This window comes from Zingiber officinale, chromosome 10A, assembly GCF_018446385.1.
Source record: "Zingiber officinale cultivar Zhangliang chromosome 10A, Zo_v1.1, whole genome shotgun sequence".
Taxonomy (NCBI): Eukaryota; Viridiplantae; Streptophyta; class Magnoliopsida; order Zingiberales; family Zingiberaceae; genus Zingiber; species Zingiber officinale.
This window is the reverse complement of record NC_056004.1, coordinates 32,949,937-32,975,233: the sequence shown is the minus strand read 5'-3', so window position 1 is coordinate 32,975,233 and position 25,297 is coordinate 32,949,937. Positions and strand designations below refer to the sequence as shown.

At 35.4% G+C, this 25,297-nt stretch overlaps 1 protein-coding gene across 1 annotated transcript in view; it reads right to left on the bottom strand.

Moving 5' to 3' along the window:
- Positions 1–24,307, bottom strand: part of LOC122027414 (alpha-N-acetylglucosaminidase) — a 79,882-nt gene extending 55,575 nt beyond the window's left edge. The window contains exons 1-5 of the mRNA XM_042586364.1: positions 24,078–24,307; positions 23,914–23,987; positions 23,588–23,799; positions 17,853–17,974; positions 3,835–3,920 (exon numbers count right to left, since the gene is read on the bottom strand). Coding sequence (XP_042442298.1) covers positions 3,835–3,920; positions 17,853–17,974; positions 23,588–23,799; positions 23,914–23,987; positions 24,078–24,299 — 716 coding nt within the window. The 5' untranslated portion in view covers positions 24,300–24,307. The remainder of the gene's footprint in view (positions 1–3,834; positions 3,921–17,852; positions 17,975–23,587; positions 23,800–23,913; positions 23,988–24,077) is intronic.
- Between the last annotated feature and the right edge of the window lie 990 nt (positions 24,308–25,297).

The window sequence follows — 25,297 nt, the reverse complement described above, 5'->3', positions numbered from 1 at the left end:
GAGTCTTCTACCCCTTAAATGGGTAAGAGAGTGTCAACTCCAAAGAAGGGTAGTTAACCCAACTTTGAGGAAATTGACACTCGAGGAGCATTTTCGAGGTTTGATAACCTTTGAAAATGAAAAAGAATTATTATTTACTCCTTGAAAGAGTGTCATATTTGAAAAATATCGATTTTAATCTTATTTGGCACAATTTAAGAAAACCTAGAAAAATACCATAATTGGGATTTTGGTTTAGGGATATAAGGGTTAGAGGTTAAGTTTTAGCTAAGGCTAAGGATACTTAGATAGGAATTTAGGTATTTTATTTGTGCTAATTGTTTGCCATTATATGCCACGACATCATATTTATTTTATTATCATTCAAAATGTTATGATTGCTTGTATTATATGTCACGCTTTATTTAAGTTTTCAAACTTTATGCCATGTCATGACATTGGCACATGTTTTTACTTATGATATCATTATACGCCATGTCATCATCTCTTGCATTATAATCAATGAAATTGATTTAAGGACAAGCATATAATTTGATATTGAGATCAAATTGGTGTTTAAAAATGCACGAGAACTTAGCTTAAGTTGACCTTAACCCATATCTCACATCAAATCGACTGAATGTGGTTTGATACACCCTAGATGTGTGAGATATTGGATCGAGTTAGGATCAAGGTGCATTGTTTTGCATCTACGACCCTAATTCAAGAAATCGGATCATGGAAAGTCAGTAGTCACGACATTTAAATTTCAAGATTATGGTCCTAAATTCAAATGGTTTTAAAAGCATTTTAAAATTGATTTGAAAAATGAAGCTTTCCTAGTGATAGCATTCATCATCGAACATCATGATACAAAGTTGAGTTAAACTTGAACTATTTCAAAGTTTTTGAACTTTGTATCAAGATTGAAAAATGAAGTTATTTTCATCGAAAATTATTTTCCTCGATAGTGTATGTTATGAGGAATGTATCCTCAAAATTTTACAATTTTGAAATTTTCTGATTTTCTAGAGGTTTCAATTTCGGAGAAGAAATCAATCGATATCAGACTGTGGACCGATCACGAGGTTGCTCGATCGGTCTGATCGGATCGGTCACGCGAATCTGAATCGATCAGTGCCGGTGACCATCGTATGCCAAATGCTGATTTTCATTCGTTTGTCCGAAATTTCAGGGGAGTCATGTTGGATTTAAAGGTTTAAACTCACCACATACTGTTGTGCAATGGTCAAGGGGAGTTAACCTTGGGAGTTTACCTATTAGTCGAGAGTTGACTTTTAGGGAGTTTTACCCTTAAGACTTTTGAGGATTAGTGATATGGGATTATCACTAAGTTGATTGTTGAGTTTAGTATAAAGGGGGAAATTAAGAGTTTCAATGAAAGGTATGGGACTTTCATTAGGAAGTCTTGACCTTGATACCCCTTTTTCTTGAGAAAAGAGTTTTGAATTATTGGAGAACCCAAGTTAGGTTATTGGGTTAACCTAAGCTAGGAAGAATGTCGAGGAATGTTCGAGGAAGAACATCGGAATTCTTTTGATGTGTGTCAAAAGGGGAGAATTATGGAGAACCCAAGTTGGGTTATCGTTAACCTAAGGGAGAATGTCCAAAGATGTTCAAGGAAAAACATCGACATTGGAAGATGGTTGAAAACCTAAGTTAGGTTATCGTTAACCTAATTGATTGGATTTGCACATAATTGATTAACCAATAGATTCAAGGTTCCTCCCATTCCTACGAGAAATCTAGCCGTATTCGATTGACTGATCGACTTGGGAAGATTGCCCCAGGTCAAGGTTGACCGAGTTAATATTTTGATGTTTGACACCGTGAAGAGTTGGATTCTTGATATGGGACAAGAAGTTGAGATTATTGGGCAATGGTAGGTCAAGGTTGACTGGTTGACCGAAAAGTCACGGAGACTTGACATCGAGAAGTCCAAGCAGGAGCTCGCACGGAACGCGAAAGTCCAAGTATGGAGACTTGGCACGGAGAAAAGTCGAGCCAGGCAGCTTGGAAAGTCCCGTGAGTGAAGCGGAAAGTCCTAATGTGTAGGCGGTTGGAAAGTCCCGTGAGTGAAGCCAGCAGAAAGTCTAACCTGGATGTTAGTGTGGAAAGTCCCGTGAGTGAAGCGGCAAGGAGAAAGTCCTAACTGGATGTTAGTGAAAGTCCCGTGAGTGAAGCCGGCAGGAAAATCCACGGATCGGGACGATCGGACATCCGTGTGGAATAGTCAGTAGGTCGAAGGATTGACCGACACTGGCGAGGAATTCCCAGCAGTCGGTGACCGATGCTGGGATGGTACCACAGGTCAAGGTCGACGATATTGCTCGAAGGTTCGAGACTTGGCAAAAGCTGATCGGCTCCGCACCGATCCAGGATACGCTGGTTACCGATCGGGGACCGATCGATGAGCCCGATCGGTCGAGGACCGATCAGACGGATCGGTCCGAGACCGATCGATTCCACGCAGAGTCGGGCAACCGAGCCTTCCGATCGGTCTCGGGACCGATCGACAGGCCCGATCGTCCTCGCGAATCAGTTTAAACCGATCAGTCAAGCCCGATCGTCGAGTTCTAGCTGCTACGCAACGCTAGTTCTCTCTTCTTCTTCGCAGTATAAAAGAGGGCTACAGGACTTCGGTGATTCTCGCTCTAGCTACTTCTTCTTCGGAAGTTCTCTCTGCCGCTTCTTCCTCCGAGCTTATTGAGCTCGTTAAAGCTTCGCGAGCTTCTTCCCGGGTTTTCAGCTAGGCTTGGATCCGGAAGCCGCTTCACGTGGTTCCCGCTAACTGCAAGCGCGTTGTTTACATTGCTTTGTTTTCTTGTTCCTATTTGTACTCCTATTGCTGTTGCAAAGATTGTGGTGAGGTTTCTCCACCCACAAGGAGTATCTATTAGCCGGGTTTCCGGGGACTCATCCACCGACGGATTGGTAGGCTTCGTCCACCTTACGGACACGCCGAGGAGTAGGAGTTCATCTCCGAACCTCGTTATATGGTTTGTCTTTCTTCTCCTGTTTTCTTTCTACGTTGTATTTCCGCTGCACTAACCTAATCGTAGGAAGAAACGCGAAAGATTGGGGTCGGCTATTCACACCCCCCTCTCTAGCCGAGTACGAAGAGATCCTAACACACTAGACAATAAGAAATATATTGAGATTCCAATGATCAAAAATATGTTACATGTGCCCCTCAATCGGCATATGGTAGCACTGAACCCAATGTTTATGTTTCGCCTATTTACTAACAAGATAGATTTGTCAACACACTAGCAAAATTTTAATTCTCTTTCTATGACAGTTTGGTCTCTATGTATTTCAATCAAAGAATACCAAGGGTCATATTCAGCCAACCACGTAAAAAATATCATAATGGAATTAGACATTTGACACTTGCGTTATCTTTTTTCCAAGATTTGTTTAGCACTATTGTCAAATGTATAAACAAGAAAAAATTGCATCAGTCATACCTGAACTTTCAATCTTTAACAAATGGATGCTAGCACAAAATTTTAAGATCAGACCTCCAGATGTTTAAAAAAGTTGATGAAACCTCAATTACGCATCCCAATGAAATATGAGAAACACAAAAATGATGCTCTGTAGGATAGCAGTTGGTCCTAAATGATGCAAAACTCCTACCAAAGCCATGATCTCAGGTAGAGAGTACAGCATTTTCCAATCTTTAAATAGAACATTTATTATTTAAATGTATAAGAGAAAATAGATGTCATGTTATTTTTTTTTATCTAGTAAGGTAATTTGATTTAGGTTGCACATTCTTAAAAAAAAACTTTAAAAAAAATCTGGTAGGTTACTTGTTGGTTTACATACCCATGTAAATTTCCCATTCGAGCCCAAGCAAGGAAGGCTGGTCCACCAAAGAAATCATTCAAATGTTCACCAGTAACATTAAAATCCTGAGACAAACAACAAATAAGCAGCAATTATACATATATTGTTTTGCATAGAGTATTGGAACACTGAAGCTAGAGAACATGGATAGATTTTTCTTTTTTTTGTGGCGCACATATTGGTTTTGAGCTCATATGATGGTTGACAACATGCTAATAAATTTGGAGGATATAAATGCACTTTATGAACTACTAAAAAGAATGGCCCGGTGCATGAAACTCCTGCCAATGCAGAGTCCCGAGAAAGGGCCAGATCACATTAAGTCTATTGTACGCAGCCCTGCCTTGCATTTTGCATGGGGTTGTTTCCACGATTCAAACTCATAACCTCAAAGATCATATGGCAACAACTCTACTCCTCTCCCTTTGTTGCCCTCCATAATGAGCTCTTTCTTCCTCTTCATCGTGATCTACCCCATGCTCTTCCTTCTCTCTTTTCTTTTATTAAGTCCCCCGTGTGTATATCTGCGTGTTTTCTTTCAATCAAAATAGTAGAATCTCATCCCTCTCATCATCACCAAGCTCATCAAAAAGAAGAGTACAAATGATCTCATCTTGAGCAATTAGATCGAGCAGTGGTGGTGGTCGCTATCACTGTGACCTTTGTTAGCAGTGTCATGCTTGTTGCAATTATTCCTACTGTGTAGTGGTTGAGGTTAGTGTAGCAACTAGGGGTGCAAATAAATCAAATTGTTCGTGAACTTTTTGAACTAGCTAGAAAAATATTTGATTCGTATTCCAAATTATCAAATTCGAACCGAACTCGGACGTGTTCAATAATTCTTTCGAGACGAATTTGAAATTAATATTTTGTTCGATTGTTCATGAGTTGCTCGCAAGACGAACTCGAATCGAACTTTGTTTAGTTTTACACAATTTTAGTTTAAATATGCTCAGATTAAGGTTTAGATAACTCGAACCAAACTTGAATTTAAGTCATTTCAAGCTATATTTGATTTTGCTCAAATCAGGTTCAAATAACTTGAGTCGACTCGAGCTGAAATTTCATTTCCAACCGAGCTCAAGCAAAAATAATTTATATTTTCGAGCTTTGAATTGAATTTGAATATCACTTATATTTTTCAAGCTCAAACTCGAATATCAATATTCTCATACTATTCGGCTCAATTCAGTTTGTTTGCACCTCTAGTAGCAACACACTACTAAGAAACCACCAACCGCCAATGCTAGCAAGTAGATATATTTTGATTTTGTTAGCACAAGTTGACTGATCCTATATAGGTCAAAATTAGTGAAATTAGAATACACGCCATATCTATATATTCAATTATAGAAGCAATAAAATATATATAGTCAAGAACAAATGACTCTAAATAAACAACCACAAACAAAACACTTAAAAAATGAACAATACAACATATAATTCTACTCTATAGAGAGAAACATAGTTTATCTGAAATAAGGATGGTACATATAATAAGACAAGCTACTTCTCGCACTATATCAAGGATCGCGGCCACCACCAAAATTATTTCAACATCAGCAATAGGCAAAGCCACGAGGTGGAAGTGGCCTCTATGAGATCGCAAGGTCATCCCAACCTCACAAAGGCCTTGCCTAACCATGGCCCCAGGGCAGCCTCAAGTTTTTTCTTTCCTTTCTTCTTTTATTTTAGGATCTTGAAAGGGTTTAAAGTAATTAAATTTTTTCCCTTTTTCATTTTAAATTTTTTTTTTCAATGGTTAAATACCTTTCCATTTCATAAGGTGAAGATGAATTATTAGGAAAAGCATTTATGCAATCAAATACTAATAAAAAAATCAAATTAATATATTTTATATTCAAAACATACCGAAACCATATTAGCATGACATAGTATGGAAGCAACATTGTATCATTCCAGTCATAAATCAAAACGCTGGTATGGCTTAAAATTTTAAACCTTGCACAATATACAAATACCCTCTTAGTCCTCTCTAGGTCCCTTTTCAAACATGAGAATGAAACCAAGCAAAGCTTCACCAAATGCACTATCCAAGAAAATCTCTCTAAGTAAAAATCCTCGTCATTGCAAGCTCTATGTCTCCATAACATTAGCATGCATCTTAAGACATCATCACAACTCTAGCATGCTCCTCATTTTAATGCACACAATGAAGTCATTTGATCCATGTTGGGATGATCCTAACTCTACCTTGACTTTGCATGTAAAATACTTGACTTTCAAAAGCATTATAAAGGAGTTCCCTTAGATCCCTCCATTCAAAGATGATTAATAGATTTTTCTTTCCAACTGTTACACATGTTACCCACCATATGGCTTGGATTATCTCTAAACAATATAGGTCTTGTCACAACCTCCCAAGAGTCATCCATAGATTCCATTAGCTACTCTATAATCATACCCCCTAATTTGATCATCTCTTGGAAATTAGATTATTACTGACATAAGATGTGTGCTCCTTGAGGCAATCAAAGTTTGATTGTACCGCTAACTTGGACCTCCACATCCTTCCCATCTCCTAGACTCATTGTCTTGACTTTTATAGTGTGAGAATGTTATCCCACAAATTTAATCTGAGTACCAATATATATAAGGTTCATTTTTTTCTCTAAGATGATAAGCAAAATAATAGCCTAAGCCTCTGCCTTTTTCTAATGATACTTCATTCATTGGTAATCATATATCGTATACTTAAAATATTAAGCATTCTCTAATTCTTTGTTTAGATCTACATCTGGTTATGGAGGTCCTTGCCTTAGTTGCTATCCTTTCTTGTCTCAATTTGCATTATACAAATACTGCTATATCACTCGAACATTTATCTGGCTGGTGTTGATGACATAACATGCAAAAGGCTATTTTCCATCGTTGGTTTTCATGAGGATACGATGCCTTTTAGATATTTGGGGATATTGCTAGTTGCTCGACGACTTCAGATTTTTTTACTATAGTCCCCTACTCGATTCTTTGCTATGAAGGATCGGCGTTTGGTCACAGAGGACATTATCCTATGTTGGCAAGGCACGACTCATTACTTTTTTGCTTCTGGTTATCCATCCTGCCACTACCCCTAGCATCATTGGCAGTATCTGTAAGTCTTTCATGTGGGCATTTAGGCATCTCTCGGTGTCATGGACAGATATATGCAGACTAAAAAAGAAGGGGATTTGGGATGTTGAGACTTGCGGGCTTAGAGCCTAGCCCTTGATAAGATTATATGGTGGATATAGACGAAGGAGGACGACCTTTGGATCAAATGGGTCCATCGTACCTGTAAAAGAGGAAAAAATATATCTCAATTACCTTTTCTATCAAATACACTCGTATTTATATACATAAGACTCTCTATAATTATGTCTATCAATTGCTAATTACAATCAATCACAATCCCTATAATTAAGCTACCGTATTCAACACTACTCCTCAAGCTGGAGCATATATGTCAATCATATCCAGCTTGTCACAAAATTTTAGCAAAAACGTCAGCAACTTGATTGGATAATGATGTGAATGGAGTAGCAATTTTCTAGCTCATTATAGACTCGCGAATAAAATGACAATCAACCTGAATATGTTTAGTATTCTCATAAAAAACTAGAAACTGGGTTACTTTAGATGTGAATAGCCGCTTGATTATCACACTACATGCAGTGGTTCATTGTAGGTGAATCTTAATTCTTCAAGCAAATTCTTTAGCCATAACATCTGTGTGAGTCATGCCGCTTCGACAATTGACCTAGCAATAGTAGTTTATTTCTAACTTCGCCATGTTATTAGATTTCCCCCTATATAAGTGCAATATCTAGAAGCGGACCGTCTCTCGATCTTTGATCCAGCATAGTCGACATCAGAATAGGCTTCAATCTTTAGGTGTCCATTTCTTTTAAATGACAACCCTTTCCCTGGAGATTTCTTGATGTACTTAAGAATTGTAATTGTAGTATCCCAGTGAACTTGCTTAGGTTTATCCATAAAACGACTGAGCATTCCTACTGTAAAAGAAATGTCAGGTCTCATTACTATTAAGTAAATGAGTTTCCTACCATCTATATTTTGTCTTATCCTCAAAGAATTTTCAATCATCCCAAACACTTGGATTAACTCCGCCCATGACAAACCAGTCATAGCCGGTCCTAAGCCCAGATAAAGGAGGAAGGTTGCATTAGGTTACCAACCAACGTTAAAATTATGATAAATATTCAATGAATGGATCCATTAAACTATTATGTTAATGCTAGGTTATTCCTCTAAAGGGACGAGTTGCAGGGTCCTAACGTCTAGGCAAGAACCGCTACATCTCCAGAACTCAAGTGTAGTACTAAATATGCAAGAGTTCAAATTGCAGGGTCTGATGTAACGTATCGATAAGGACTGCTACATCTCTATGAGAACTTGGGTGTAGTGTTAAATAGGCAAGAGTTTTCATACCATAGGTTGGATAAGAACAAATATAATAAGAAAACTAATAATATAAAATTTGAAATATGGAGCATAGGAACCCTCATTGGTAAATCAATGGAGGCAGTAGATACGATGATTAGGAAAAAAATTAGTATTTTGTGTGTACAAAAGACAAAATGAGAGTTATAGGAATAGTTAGAAAAGAAGATAAAATTATAGCCCTTAAGATAATAGTGGCGAAAGAAATTATGAGCATAATTAGCATATATGCACCACAAGTAGAATTAGATGAAGCTACCAAATCAAGATTTTGGGACGACTTAAACGAAATATTACAAAACATTCCGCTAAATAAAATGATTTTAATAACAGGTGATCTAAATGGACATATTAGAGTGAAAAATGAGGAATATGCGAGGGTACATGGGGGTTATAGGTTTGGAACGGGAAATGAGGAAGGAAAAAACTATATTAGATTTTGCGATAGCATATAACCTTATATTAGCTAATATGTTTTTTTAAGAAAAGAGAAAAACACAGTCACATTCAAAAGTGGGAATAATAAATCGCAAATTGACTTTCTTATGGTTAGGAAGAAGGATGGAAAGATTTGTAAAAATTGCAAGGTCATCCCTGAATAAAACTTAACTACTAAAAATAGATTAGTAGAATTGGATATACACCTCAAACATAGTATCAATAGAAAGAAAATATATACGACTCTTAAAATTAAGTGGTGGAAGTTAAAAGATGGGAAGCAAAATATATTTAAGGAAAAGGTAGAAGTACAAACATTAGGTGAAATATATGATGATTCTAATACGATATAGGATAAGATGACATCAAAATTGAAAATAGTAGCTAAGAGTGTACTCGGCGAGTCGAAGAGGCATGCACTACTAAGGAAGGAATCTTAGTGGTAGAATGCGAAAGTATAAGAGAAAGTTAAAGAATAATAAATAGCTTATAAGGAATTATATATTTGTAAAAATGAAAAAAACTTAAAAAAATATACAATAGTCAAGCTAAGAGAGTAGTGAATGAAGTAAAGAATGAAACTTTTGAACGATTATATCAAAAATTAGATACAAGAGAAGGGGAAAGAGACATTTATAAAATAGCTAAAATGAGAAAAAGGAAGTCAAGAGATCTTATCCAGATAAAATATATTAAAGATGAATGTAATAGGGTACTAGTAAATAATGGAGAAATAAAAGAGTGGTGGAAGAGGTATTTTCATCAACTTTTTAATGAAGGTTTCGGTGACCAACTTAACTTAGGTAATTTAAGTAGGTCAAATGAGTATAGAAATTTAAATTTTTATTGTAAAATTCAAATAAGTAGAATAAACTTTAAATGGGATGCACATGAAAAAGTCGTTGGACCAGATAATATTCCAATAAAGGTATGGAAGTGCCTAGGAAAAACAAGATATTGAATGACTTACAAAATTATTTAACATGATATTGAAAACGAAAAAAATATCTAATAAGTACTCTAGTTCCCTTATATAAAAACAAGGGAGACATACAAAATTGTGCAAACTATAGGAGTAATAAACTATTGAGTCATACCATGAAACTTTGGGAAAAAATAATAGAAAAAAGATTAAGGAAGGAGACCATTGTAACCGAAAATCAATTTGGGTACATACTTGAAAAGTCGACAATAAAAACTATACATTTTCTTAGACAATTAATTGAAAAATATCAAGAGCAAAAACAAGATCTATACAGGTATTCATTGACTTAGAAAAGGTTTATGATAGAGTTCTAAAAAAAATTATATGAAGAATTCTAGAAAAGAAAGGTGTTAGCGTAACATATATTGAACTAATTAAGGATATGTACGAGGATGTAATAACTAGAGGAAAGACTTCAAGCAGAGTAACTGAAGCATTCTAATAAAGATAGGGTTATATCACGGATCAGCTCTGTGTCCCTATCTTTTTACACTAATTATGGACGAACTCACTGTAGTGCATGTTGTTTGTAGATGATATTGTTTTGATAGATGAAATACATGAAGAAGTAAATGCTAAATTAGAATCTTGACAGGAAATACTAGAAGGGAAAGATTTTAGGCTTAGTAGAATAAAGACAGAATATATGGAATTTAAGTTTAGCAATATTATACATAATGAGATAATTGTTAAGATAGGAGATGACGAGTTCTCCGGAACCGAGAGCTTTAAATATTTAGGATCATTTTTGCAAAATAATAACAGGATTGAGAGAGATGTCTTACATAGAATACAAACAGGATGGTTAAAATGAAGGAAAGTGTCGAGTGTTTTATGTGACCATAAAGTACCTCTAAAACTTAAAGGAAAATTCTACAAAAATACAATTAGACCTGCTATGTTATATAGAATTGAATGTTGGGCTATGACTCGAGCACATGAGCAAAAGATGAGAGTTGCAGAGATGAGGATGTTAAGATGGATGTGTGGACATACAAGAATGGACAGAATAAGAAATGAGAGCATTAGAGAGAAAGTCAGAGTTGCATTTATCGAGGGGAAACTCTAAGAGGCACATTTAAGATGGTATGGGCAACAACTAATAAATGCTCCAGTCAAAGTTTAAAATTTCGGCCCGTGCCGAAGTTTCGATCTTAGACCGGAACGATACAGTTTCGGTACCGTATCGTGTCGTGCCGATATAGTTTCAGTGTTTTCTAAATATAATATATATTAATTAAAAAATAAAATATTTAACATAAATATTTAAAAATAAACTATATAAAAAATAATCTTTAAAAAAAAAGAAAAAATATAAAAATAGATAATAAATAAATAAAAAATTTATTGGGGTTTAATAAAACCTATTTAGATTATCTCCATCATAACTAGGAGTTCATTAAAATAATTAACCTAAGTTTAATTAAAAAAATTCGAAATCCAACACCACTCACGAGCTCGCACTACTTCGGCGGTGCTGCAGGGTTGCGCGACCCCTCAACCATAGCCACAGGGATCGCGTGACTCCTCTGGGACGACCACAGTGGTCGTGCGACCCCTCTGCAGCAGTCATAGGGTCGCACAATGTCTCCATGGCGGCAGAGAAAGGGTTATGTGATCCCTCTGCTGTTGGTGCGAGGTCGACCAACCCCTTCGCTGCGACCATGAGGTTGCGCAATACGTCGCAACTGCCGTGGGTATGGCGTCGGGCATGGGGTCACGCAACACGTCGCAGCTGTCGTGGGTCTGGTGCAGGGGTTGTGCCGGTGTCAGTCGCCGAGCGGAACGAGATGTTTCGCCCGTTTCGACCGTCTCAGCACGACACTTTAAATCATGGCTCTAGTTATGCGATGTGAAACTATGACAAACTTGCATATCAAATAAAGAAAAGGAAGACCAAAAAAGACTTAGTTAGCAACAATAAAACAAGATAAAATTTATTTAAATATAAATGATGATATAGTAAGAGATAGAGCTCAATGGTGTAAAAGGATCCATATAGCCGACCCCATCTAGTAGGATAAGGCTTGGTTGTTGTTGTAGTATCCCAAACACTTGGATTAATATCCATAGGAGTATCAATCGACTTCGTTCCAAGCAATCCAATTTCTTTGAGTAAATCTGTAGCATACTTCCATTGGCATAATGAAACTCTTGACTTAATGTAAGCAATTTCAATTCCTAAGAAATACTTAGAACATCCCATATCTTTAGTAACAAAGTGTTGTTACAAATACTTCTTAGTTTCATCAATCTCATGTATATCATTGCCAGATATTAGAATGTCATTAACATAAACAATAAAAATGATAATCTCATTTATGCTATGTCGTACAAACATAGAATGATCAAATTTACACTCCTGCAGTCAACTTTGACTATATTACTAAATTTATCAAACCAAGCGTTGGGGTTTTGTTTAAGACTATACATAGCCTTTTTAAGTCTGTAAATCATAGAAGTATTCTCCCTTGAGCAACATACCCTGGAGTGGTCTCGTGTAAATCTTGGAATGTATTTTTCACATCTGAAACATTGGCCAAGATTGATTGACAGCCAAGGCGAACAGAACTCTAATAGAATTCAGATGAGCAGTAGGAGAGAACGACTCAAAATAGTCAACACCATAAGTTTGTGTAAATCCTTTGTTACCAGACGAGCTTTGTATCGATCAATAGTACCGTCAACTCTATACTTCAGAGTGAACACCCAACAACATGCAACAATAACAGCGGACGGTGGTGTAGTTACTAGCTCCCAAGTACGATGAGAGATAAGAGCAGACATTTCTTTATCCATTGTAGTCCTCCAAGTAGAGTGTTGATAAGCCTCAGAGTAGGAAGTCAAAACTACTACAGATAAGAGAGAAACAGTAAAAGCGCGGAAAGCAAGACCCAAGTAATCAAACGAGATATGGTTAAACAAAGGATGGGTAGTGAAAGAATGAATACCTTTACAAAGAGCAATGGGCAGATCAATATTGGAGGGGTGAGGAGCACAAGGAGCTGCAAGAGAGGAGGTATTGGGCATGAGACCGATTTTGGCTGAGAATGCCTTGTATACACTTGTAATGGTTTGGGAGATGAGCATATATAATGGGAGACATAGAGGGTGGGATTGTAATGGAGGAGCGGATGTATCCGATGACTGAAAAGTATAGTTGTGACTCAAAAAAATATAATATCAGCACAGGTGTAACTGTGTTTTATAAGTGGATCAAGATAATAATATCCTTTTTGTATATGAGAGTATCCAAGCAAGATGCATTTAATGGAGCGAGAAGACAATTTATCCAAGCCAGGAGTAAAATAGAATAAAACAAACGCAACTAAATATGCTAGGAGGCACGGAGAAAATAGGTTTGTCAGGATGAAAACATGAGAACAGGATATCCCCATTAACACACAGGACGATATCCTATTTATGAGGAAGCAAGCTGTGAGAATAGTATCACCCCACAAATACTTAGGAACATATGTGTGACAGAGAAGTGTACGAGCTACGTCTAAAATATGATGGTGTTTGCATGTAGCAACACCATTTTGTTGTGAAGTATATGAGCAAGACGTTTCATGAATTATACCATGAGAATCACATAATGTAGAAACAATTTTCTTAGTGAACTCAAGTGCATTATCGGAGAGTGCGCAAGTCAACTGAATAATGGGTTTTTATTCCATTATAAAATGATTCTAGCATATTAGGAACCTCACTTGTATTTTTGAATAGATATAACCATGCTATGCGGGAATAATCATCAACAAAAATTATAAAATACTAAAAGCATTCTCTAGACTCAACTCTACTATGTCCCCAAACATCAAATGAACAAATTTAAAAGCAAAAGAATTATGTTTATCAACTCTGGAAGGAAAAGGCGTGCGATGATGTTTGCCGAACTCACAAGACTCGCACTGGAAATCAATAGACTAAATAGGAACTAAATTTTAAGAGAGGAAGGAGAAGGGTAACCTAGACAACAATGTCATTGATAAGGAGAAACAATTACTGAGTGCATGGGAACATGCAGGTGTAACAAAATCTAGATAGTATAGGTCATCACGCTCATGTCTTCCACCAATCATCCTCTTCATTTGCAAATCCTGAAAAATACAATAGGATAGATATAACGATACAGAACAATTGTGAGTTTTTGTGAGTTGGCTTATAAACAAATAGAAAATTTAGGTGCGAAAAGAACATTATCAAGAGTGATATTTGTAGTAGGCATGACAACACCTATTCCCATAATTAGAGAATAGGTGTCATTGGCTAGCCAGACAGGAGATAAAGCTGAGGAAACAAAAGAGAAAGACAGGATAGACTTGTTACCAGTAATATGGATAGAAGTATCGGAATCTAGCATCCAAGACTTATCATGAGATATAGCAAATGCACCTGTAGAGGATGAGACAACAGTGGCTGACAAAATGGTCAATATGAGAAACAGAGACCATATCATCGTTTGGTGATGGTTCGATAGAAGCACTATTAGCCTAATCAGGCTTACCAAACTTGCCCAACACTTCTCAGAGGCATGGTTGGAACGACCACCCCTGGTGGCATCAGATCCGCGCCCCCAACCACAACCATTAGTGCTCATTCTTCTCATTCGAATACATGCCCTGTACACATTAGTGCTCACGGATTCCTCCATGTTATTGAGGAGCCAAGCCATAGCCAATTGAATCAAGAAATTCCAATGCTTACTCCAACTGCGTGAGATCCAGTAGATGAGATGAGGCAAAAAGGAGAGGGCTGGTAGTGGCGTAGCAAGGCAGCAGGAGAAAAAAATAGGTCAAAGAAGCATTAACCTTGCTTTGATACCATGTAAAAGAGGGAAAAATATATCTCAATTATCTTTTCTATCAAATACACTCGTATTTATATACATAAGACTCCTTATAATTATGTCTATCAATTGCTAATTACAATCAATCACAATCAAGCTAATTAATCACAATCCCTATAATTAGGCTACCATATTCAGCAATACTTACTTGAGGTGAACTGATGTATGGTGAGAGCCAGTCCACTTGGATTCCCCTTTGATCAAGTGACTGCTACAGATACGGGATCATATATTATTGGGTACCCTAAGGCTACTAGCCAGAGGTTGGCAGGCTAGTTTGATCAGGATGGAGGGGTAGCATTCGCATGGAACTTTTTTACACATCCTAATCGTAAAAAGCCATGGCCCAAGATAGTGTAGAAGACTTACCTACAGTTGAGTCATGCAATCACCTTCTAGATGTTGGCACAGAGGCATCTCCACACCAGAGACAAAAAGGATTACTTAGAGGATCGACAGTACACATTCTACGGCCAGGTACTAGAGACACAGGAGCACCTACTCTTAGGGTGCCCCCTATTGCAGAATTATGAAGGAGGACTCTATATACGACCGAAGATGTCCACCTACCGACGGATATTGAGAGTCTTCGAAGGCATTACTGTGGGAGTAGAATGTTGACAAAGGTTCGTCATCTTGCCTTGTCATCTATGATTCATTTTGTATAAAGGGATCAAAATAGAAGTTTCTTTGGTGAGGGACAGTTAGACATTAAGAAGATGCTTACTCTGATCTGATGCATAAATTCATATATATCGGTCACTGGGTGTTTACTCTGATCTGATACTTCATCAAACATAGATAACTCCTAAAGATCAGTTTTGTATGGCGGGATTGAAATAGAAGTTTCTTTGGTGAGGAACAGTTAGACATTGAGAGGATGCTTACTCTGATCTATGCTTACTCTGATCTAATGCACAAATTCATATATATCGGTCACTAGGTGTTCACTCTGATATGAGGCTTCGTCAAACATGGGTAATTCCTAAAGATCGGTTTTTGTACTCTTGACTCATGCTATAATATGTTAATTATCCAAAAAAAACTCGAATATGAAATGACAATTTTCTAATTCTTTTGATCAACATAAGCAACAATTTTATTTTTATGCCTCATCCAAAGTCACCTCACACAAACTAGGAAAACCTACACAAATGCATCAAAAGCATCAAACATACAACAAAGTAATTACAATTTACACATCACAATTGGATATCTTTTAACTAACTGTGGTGGATTTATCCAAAAAGTATTATAAAAAATGATCTTTCATCAGGTCTCTGTCATTTATCATGTAAAGGTCCGAGGTTTAAAATTTCGAGTTATGTCGAAGCTTCGACCATTGACTTGAACAATACTATTTCGATATTGTGTCAATGTTTTGATGCATGGTGTTAATCATGGATTAGAGTTGACGAAGGAAAGAGACATTGTGTGTTGAGCATGCTTTTAAATCTTGTACCATGTCGGGCAAAAACAATCAAAACATATTATTCTGATAAATTATGAAAACTCGATACCACTAATGTCTCTTTTCTTTGCTTCATCTCTTTTCTTTAACGTCCAATCTATCACTAGTATATGCATCGGAGCATTGGCACCATATTGAAATAATATCTTTCCGGTTAATGACCGAAACTACGACATGACTCGAGATTTTGAACTTTGGTGGCGAGTGGTATCGAATTTTAGTGATTTATTGGAACGATATGTTTTGACTATTTCGTTTGACACGGTACGAGATTTCAAACCATATAAAGGTCAATAGAGACTCCTCCTAAGATATGATTAACTATAGTGCTAACGATACACTGCCCTTTATACTCTTCCTAACACCTTATGTTAAAGCTAATGGTTATTATATTAACGATATTATCTAGAAAGCATAATAATAGTACTAAATCTACTCCATCTATAAATTGCTCTTGCTCTCATATGAAAGCTTGTGTTTCTCTTCGCCAAGTAGAGCATCCCCACAAATCTTGTTGTGTGATGAAATCCGAAATCTTTAATCACCATATAAAAACAAAATCCAAAATTAGATCTTAATTGAAATCTAAATAAAAACCTTGCAACATTGGTGGGAGATTTTGTCATTCACAAAGAATTACCTTTCGTGCTAACTGCTCCACTCATATCAAAGCATTTCATGAGTAAATTGGTCGAAGATGATTTTGATTGAGCAGTGAATTGGTACAGGACGATTAACCATGAAAGTATTTAATAATGATTAATAAACCTTGAGACACATATTATCATCATCATGTAAGAAGATTTTGCATACATGTAGCTTGTTTTTTGTTGGCGCTCAATCGCATATATTGACCAGTTCAAACTTTATCAAGATTCATTCTCTTTAGTACAATTTTCTAGTCAAACATATTTTAATTAGAGAGAAAATGAGTTGCAAATCAAGTAATACCAGCTCTAAGCAACTATTTTTATTCATAAATTGTTTCATCAAATTTAAACTTAACCAAGGTTGCATATAAAATTTATAATACCATGTGCTTAAGTGATAGTCTACTTTATCTTACCATCTTCCAAAATATTTTCTAGTATTAAATATACTCAAGGAGTCGAATATTTTCTAGCATTAAAGCTGATTAAATTAATTTACACTAAATTAAAATAACTGAATTAAATCTTATTTAATTAAAATTGATTTAAAATTTGATTTTAATTAATTTATTTTGATTTAAGATGTCATATAAATTAATTTAATTTAATAAACATAATTTTAAATAATTAAATTAACATAAATAATTAATTACAGTAAAAGTAATTAAATTTAATTAATTTTAACGAATTAAAGTAGCTAAATTATAATTAAATTTAAATTAAGTAAATTAATAGTATAAACAATATTTGTAGTAACTAATAGCTATTGATAATTATTATTATTATTATTAACTAATATTAATACTTACATTTAATTAAGTATACCTAACTTAATAAAATGGTTGGAATCAGATTGGCCAAAACTGATCCTAATCACAACTCAACTGATCGGTATACCAACCATGAAACTAAGGACTACATTTTATAATCACCACATGATTACTAATATTATGATAGAAGTGGAGCAAAAACTTTTGGTAGTTTGATGCTCCAAAAAAAAAATCAGATTTCTATTAAGTTGTGAAAGAGTTACCATGGGCCCACTAACTTCAGAATTGGTTATTCGCCTAGTCAAGTTTTTAATCAAAACAAAACTAAGAATTACAGTTATAGGAAATAACAAAAAAAGAAATAAACCTGAAAGACCTTCTTCCATATAGCCTCTTGCCCTGTAAATGCTAAAGGTAAGTTGATTCCTTGGAGTGCCATCCAGTCTATCTCCTTTTCCCATCTTTGCCAATCCCACCACACGTAGGAATCTAAGGGTGAAAAAGGAAGTTGAAAATTTTTCCGGTGTGCCACACAAGATAACTAAAGAGAAAACAAGTGGGAAAAGACCAAAATATATATAAGATTGAAGTACCATAAATGGAGGAGCATAAGAAACATAAGTTTACCATGCACAAAAAGGCTTTCAAGGTTCTAAGCATATTTTTAAATATAGAAGATGAGAATTCTAAAATGGATTCTAGAGTTAATAGAAAAAATAATAAAATAATAATAACAAAAAAGCAATTAGGTATAGCTATAATAAATAATAAAATGAGAATAAATAAATTGTGATGATATGGAACATTTAAGAGATGACTAATAGACTTCATAGTTAGAAAAATTGAATTTATTAGAGTCAAACTTAAAGAATAGAGTGAAACCAAAGGTAATCATTTCTTAAATATAAGAATATCACTCGAAATATTGCCTCGGATAAAGATTAATGGAGGGAAAAGATTCTTGTAGGTGTCCTTTATTAGTTGGGAAAACATGATGACGTACTATTTCCAATATAAAAAATATATCCCTCATCTCATTGAACCATGGTTTAAAATCTGGTACCTTGCCAAATGAAACAATCAAAATGTATTTTCAAATAAACTTGATACTATACAGCACATGTAATATCTCCTATGTCGTTATGTCAACCATGTGAATGAGTATCATTTTATGCCCAAGTTCTTTGGCATGCTAGCACACAGGTCAAAATGAAAAGATAAAAACAAAGTTTTAGTATCGTTCAAGGCAAAGATCAAAATTTCGGCACAACTTGAGATTTTGAACCTAAACCGGTTATATAATATAGAGGTCACTTCAAGCATTGTCTATCACACATGTGAACGTGATTAACTATACTGCCAACTTTTAAGTTGATCTAGATCTGACAATAAATTCCTCTCAAGCTTACGTGCATGCTAAATATTGGTGCAGCCATTGAAGAAGCAATAGCAGCTATATGAAATCAAACTAATGTACAACAATTGAATGATCTCTACAAGCCATCATAATTCTCATATATTGCAAAATAAAAGTCACATTTCACAAATCAATACTCTTCAACTAATTACAACTATAGAAGCATATATTTGCAGTAATTCATATATATATGAATTAAAATTTGTATGAGTGTCTAGTGCATGTTAATGAAGTAATTAACAATATTACTAAGACTATGGCACAAGTGTTCGATACTCGTGCGGATTCAAAATTCAAACAAGATTGTTTCTAAAAAATTTTACACATGATCAATACAAATATCAAATTGTCTATTCAAAGTGTCAATGTCTTGACTATCAGTATCAGGTGCAGAGGAATAGATGAAGAGTCAAGTATTGAAAGTATCAGCGCCTATTAATGCAATTATATATATCTTTTTTATAGGTTCACAAAGTTGTAAAAAATAATAATAATAAGTCAAATGCTTTGTTCAAATCATCATAGACAATAGTGTTGATATTGATTTTCCTGGACAGCTTATGTGGATCATTGAATTAATCCTATCGCCAAAGATTTCAACATGCCATGTAACAGGAAATTTAAGATTTCACCAATGAGGCAGCCCCTCATTTGAAATTTTGTGAATATTAAAAAGTTTGATAAACTTAGAAAGGCAAGATACTATTTATTTGATCTTAAACATTTTAGGTCAATGGTTGGATCTCACAAGCTAATGAGTCATTAATATCATCTAAGCGGTTTGTCACAATTGGTATCAAAGCCATTATTAATTAAGCCTCACAAGTCTCCAATTAAGGATCATGTTAGGCTATGAGTTAAAGCATGGATCTTCACAAGGACATCAAGACTTAAAGTGAGAGAGATTATGACACCCCAAGTTTAGGGTTGAACTAATGTAGGATTTTTAAGGTGTTTATATGTCTGGCTTTTACTTATTTTACTCGTGTGTTGACACCTTTTCTCTCATCTCACGACTCTTTTTTCCCCGGATCTCATGCCTACTCCCTTTGATGAGTTTTCTCTCTTTCTTGCTTGATTTCTCAACCATCTAACATTGTTGGAGCCAAAACCTCCGCCCCACTGCCTCCCATGTACACAATCACTATGAGCACTCGAAGCTGTGTAGTAATAGTTGATTTTATTTATATGTTTGTAGATTTAATTTCTTGTGAAGTTTTGAAGTGCGTTAAACATTTACATTTCATGTGAAGCTTTGGAGTTGGGTATTTTTCATGCTTATTTCATTTCATATTGATGGAAAATAGATAATGAAAGTTTAAAGAAAGAGCATGGTTTTCAACTACACTCGTTGCTTTTATATTGGTTGCCCTTTTGATCTTCATATTGCTTATCTTAGCTCTTTCCAATGACACTTTCTGATGATAAGTTAATTGACAAGAGATAACATGTTCATATGAAATATATGAAACTAAAGCATAACTACTTATATTGAGCAAATAAATTAACAAAAAAGTTATTTAAAATATAGAACCTTGGTTTCACACTCAAAAGGGCCCATGGGTCCATTAGTTTGTTTATGGGCTTCAACTCATTATTGTGGGTTGTTACCCTTTATATACATATATAGAATACACTTTGTAATAGGTGGGATTTTGGGTTATTCATCCTTTATACATTCACATATATGGTGCATTTCGTACTAGGTGGACTATGGGTCGTTCACCCCTTATACAATGCATATGTTGATTCCTAAAAAATTAAGATGAAAAATTTAAAACTCATAGGGAGAAACTACAAGAAAATAATGAAATCACCTAAGAAAAATTAAAGAATGGTGCTTGTGGCATCTCTTTAGAGAAATGCATTTAGTTTGGTCTCTTCAGAGGTATGCATTTAATTTGGTTAGCTAGTTATTTATTGTATTGTACTTTATTTGGCATTATTGCAATTCACACGCAGCAAAGAAAACGTGCCTCTCAGCAGACCCAATTCATGCAAGGTGTGACAATTTAAAGCATGTTCACTGGTCCAAAATCATCTCTCCCTGCACCCGCCAGGAATGGACTCCAAGATCTATTGGAGCAAATGCCCATGCAGGTACCAACTCGTGGGGCCAACTATCATGTTTCTAAAACTATGAAATGTTGTCTAAGAAAACCTCCTATCTTCTAACAATGAGAGTGATGAAGATTAATGAGTGTGATGAAGACTCAAGGATCATCATAACTTTGAGACAGTGAAACATTTTTAGAGTTAGTTGTGTCGAAGAGAATAATTTGTTAGTATTAGCCCTAGTACCAATTATGAGATGATTGTAAAGGGCTCATTTTGTATCGTATTTCATTATTAATAAAAGGCAAAGTTGGTTATTATATTTATTTCAGTTCAGTGTCGATTGAATAAATATAATAATGTCCTTGGATAGTAAGTTCTTATCTACAGCATATCAATTGGTTGAATTGATAGTGAGATATTGTAGATATACATAGAACACTACTCTTAACTATTCCTAGTCAAGCATTAATATGCAAGGACAATATTAATGCGTTGAGACTAGCATGTAGGTCAACGGATGACTTAATCTCACAAGTCATGGATATGAAATATCAGGTTGACACATGAGTATATATTAGAGAATATATACTGAATGACCCGCCATGAGAATGTTTCATGGATCGTTATATGTGTGTCATAAACATTCTCATGTGACTATTGGTATGAATAATCCTTAGACCTGAAGTTACTACGATTCCCTACATAAGGAATTGTGTACTTTGGTATCGGCAAACGTCACCTGTAACAAGGTGGACAATAAAATCGATCACTGGGTATGCAATGAATTATGCGGAGGGATGTGAGTGATGTAGATGGCATCTATCCCTTCCATATGACGGAAGCGATATCTATGGGCCCCTGATTAGTAGAACACAAGAAAGCATGGCCATGCGCAATGAGTCAATATGAGATATTGAGCTTATTTGATGAGTGTATTTACTTAGAGATCAAGAAACACAAAGGTTGATAAGAGGATGACACGGTCTATGCCTCATTGATCAATCTAGATACCAAATATAGAAGGGCCAAGTCATACAAGATAAGACAGGTTAGGTCGGATCTCGACTTTCTCATCACTTGGATAGCAATGATGCCTTGCTAGATGTCACTCATTGCTTATGTATCTAAATGTTGATTTGGGTACATTGCCAATGTTACGAGAATATATTGGGTCACACACAAAGAACAAGTAGATATGGAGATGGTTTCATATAATGAATCATTGGATTAAGTCTAATCCAAATTGGACTTATTGAGTAAGACTCAATTGGATCTATATTAGATTAAGTTCAATTCAAACTAGACTAATCAATTCGAATGATTGGAATAGTGATTCATTGAATTCGAAATTGCATGAGAATAAATGAGTTAGACTCATTGGGTGAACTTAAGTTCACCAAGGAAGTTGAATGGTCAAAATTGAACCATTGGATTGAATGATTAATTTTGAGCCATTGGATTGGAAGATGAAAGGGTAAAACTTTGGTATTCATGAGATGGATATATATATCATTTTGGATGATATTTTGAAGAGGCGAAAAAAAACCTTTAGTCTTCTTTTTCTTCCTCCTTCCCTCTCTTGGCTGAAACCTCTTATTGTGGTTGCTAGCACAACCTTAGGTGATTTTCATCTCTATCTTGTGAGTTTGTGAGACAAACGAAGGCAAGGCTTGTTCGTGTGGATACCGTAGAGGCGCGAACGTGTGATCGTGCTGAGATCCAAGCTATCTGGAGTCCGTGAGCACGCATCAAAGGTATAACCACTATCATGCAACTTAGTATAAGTTATTTTTCTTTCTCTTTCGCATGGATCTCTTGGAGGAATTAGAAGTTTTCCGCTTTTCTTTCCCTTTCGCATGGATCTCCTGGAGGAACTAGAAATTTTCCGCTGCGCTTTCGCGTATTTAGCGCCCTAGTTCCTTACATAATTGACACATGACAACGAACATTAGTCATCAGGTTTAAGGAACAAGCACGCATTGCTGAAATTGGCAAAGATATTAACACTCAGGACTATAAAAGATAGTTTGTACTTGTGGTAGTAAGTTGGTTCTGTTATGAAACAATTCATCTAACTATATTGTATTTAAGACCAATTACATATGTATTTACTTAATAAACCAAATAAAGGAAAATCATCAAGAAAGGAACAAAAAAAAAGGATTTACACATGATTTTAAATTTAACATCTTATGATAGAAGTGTATGATAACTTAGTTACTAGCATTAGAATTAATGTAAGAATAATTAATGAATTGTTCTAGGATAGTAAATTTATATCACAGATCCAAGTATAAGTCATTATCTTTCTATATTAGTACTAGATGAAATTGTTAACCTTATTTAATATAAACCTTCTTGATGTATAGATTTGCATTTGATTTTATACTAATCAGAGATTAGTTACAATAAATCAAATTGTGGACACAAGTTACAAAGGTTTTAAGGAAATTATGAATACAATTTCAACATTAGAGAAGAAAATTGAATAATTAACTAAGAACAACTCAAAAAAGATTCCTCCAAATAAGTGCTAGATATCTTGGATTTATTAAGGAGAGCATGATGAGATACAATTTCCTCTGTAAATAGTGATAGAAAAGATGGAAACATGACAGAACACGTACAACTAGAAGTAACGACATTTTGGTAGTAGTTCCAGGGAACAGGCCGTTCAATCTTCACCCCTTCGCCAGCAACACGAGGCAGTGACCCTGGTTGAGGAACTGAACCTAACTGAGCACCGCCGGACTTGTCCCACGAAATATGAGCAGCACACCAATACTTCAGATACCAATGAAGACCTGACGAGATCTCTACTGCTGTGGTACCTCGAATCCTAAATGCAAAAGATGACGTAATAAACATCATCACTACAACCACTAACGTAATAAACACCTTAATCGAAATTAAAGATGTAATCTTTAAGAATCAAATTTCCTGCGGTTCTTACAATATCTCGGCTCGATCAGTGTTCGCGCCATCGACATTACTTATATGGAAGCAACTGTACTGCCCACAAATACCCTGAAAGAGTAGGAGAGTCCATTCTCAGCGCAGAAGAACAATAAGAAACAGAAGGGGCGATAAGGTCAACAAAGAAGATCAAGATGCAACCTCTGGGATGATCTCGAAGAGGAAACTGGAATTGTGGGTGGGGAGCAACCGCAGGAGGAGGGATCGGGCAGCCGCTACCTGCACCTCGGAAGAATGCATCTTGTTCCTCAATCTCTGCAGAAGCGCTCTGATGCCAGCCGGCGCAGCAGAAGGTGAAGAGAACGACAAGGGGAGAGCCGCAAGCAGCAGCAACAGGAAGAGGAAGACAACTGGCGCCCTCATGGTGCCTGATGCAAAGCCTGGAGCTCCCACTTTCTGCTCCGGAGCTTGGACGGAAGGCTCGTGAAGGAATCGAGTCCGTTGCCTGAAGGAACACGTAGCATCTGTCTTTTTATTTGGGTTAATTCGCAAAAATATCCTAAATTACATGCGATTCCAAATCGTTAATAGACATTTTCATTTTTAATATTTACTGATCACTTTCATTTGAATAAAAATTTCGAAAAAATAATAATTACGGATACTTTTAAATAAGAGGTTGTAAGGTCATTTTATAGATTAACTTAAGTTGAAATTGGAATAGTTTAAAAAAAACAATTGGAAGTTTGTGAATGTTCTAATAGATTTTAGAAAATAAATAAATACGAGCGTAACATGTCCAATTAGTTTGGACAAAAGCACGAGTCTGTAAAGTTTCTAATGTTAGTGAATTCTTTATTCAAACTAAATATAAATAAATAATGATTGTAAAATATCACTTATATTTTGGATTTTGGACAAATGAGTTAGTCCATAAGTTTCTATTTAATAAAATGATTTTTAGGTCCACCAGTTGTTTATTAATAATTCCCTTTTTTTATTGTTGACCCTAGTACAGTGACAAAATAACTTCCTAATTTTTTAAACAATTTAATAAATTTAGATTGATAAACTATTTGTTACGATCGTAAAATAAATAAATAATATCTACTAAAAATAATAATAATTTCCTTTTTGTCATTGTTGGCGTCATCCTACTTTTCTCTCCATTATTGTGGAATTAAAATAGTTGTGTTTGTTCGGTTATACCAGCTCTGTCAAAGTAATAAGATTATCATAAACAAATTAAACTTAAATTTTTTATTTGGTTCAATTTATTTCTTTTTTAAAAACAGACTTAGTCCTCAGATGGATTTCTGATTTTGCTCCTTAGCCTGTACTACGTTTCATCATTTTTGCCAACCGTAGTTTTAAGCTTTCCCGAAAACTATTCGCTAGATTGAACTATTCACATTAGATGC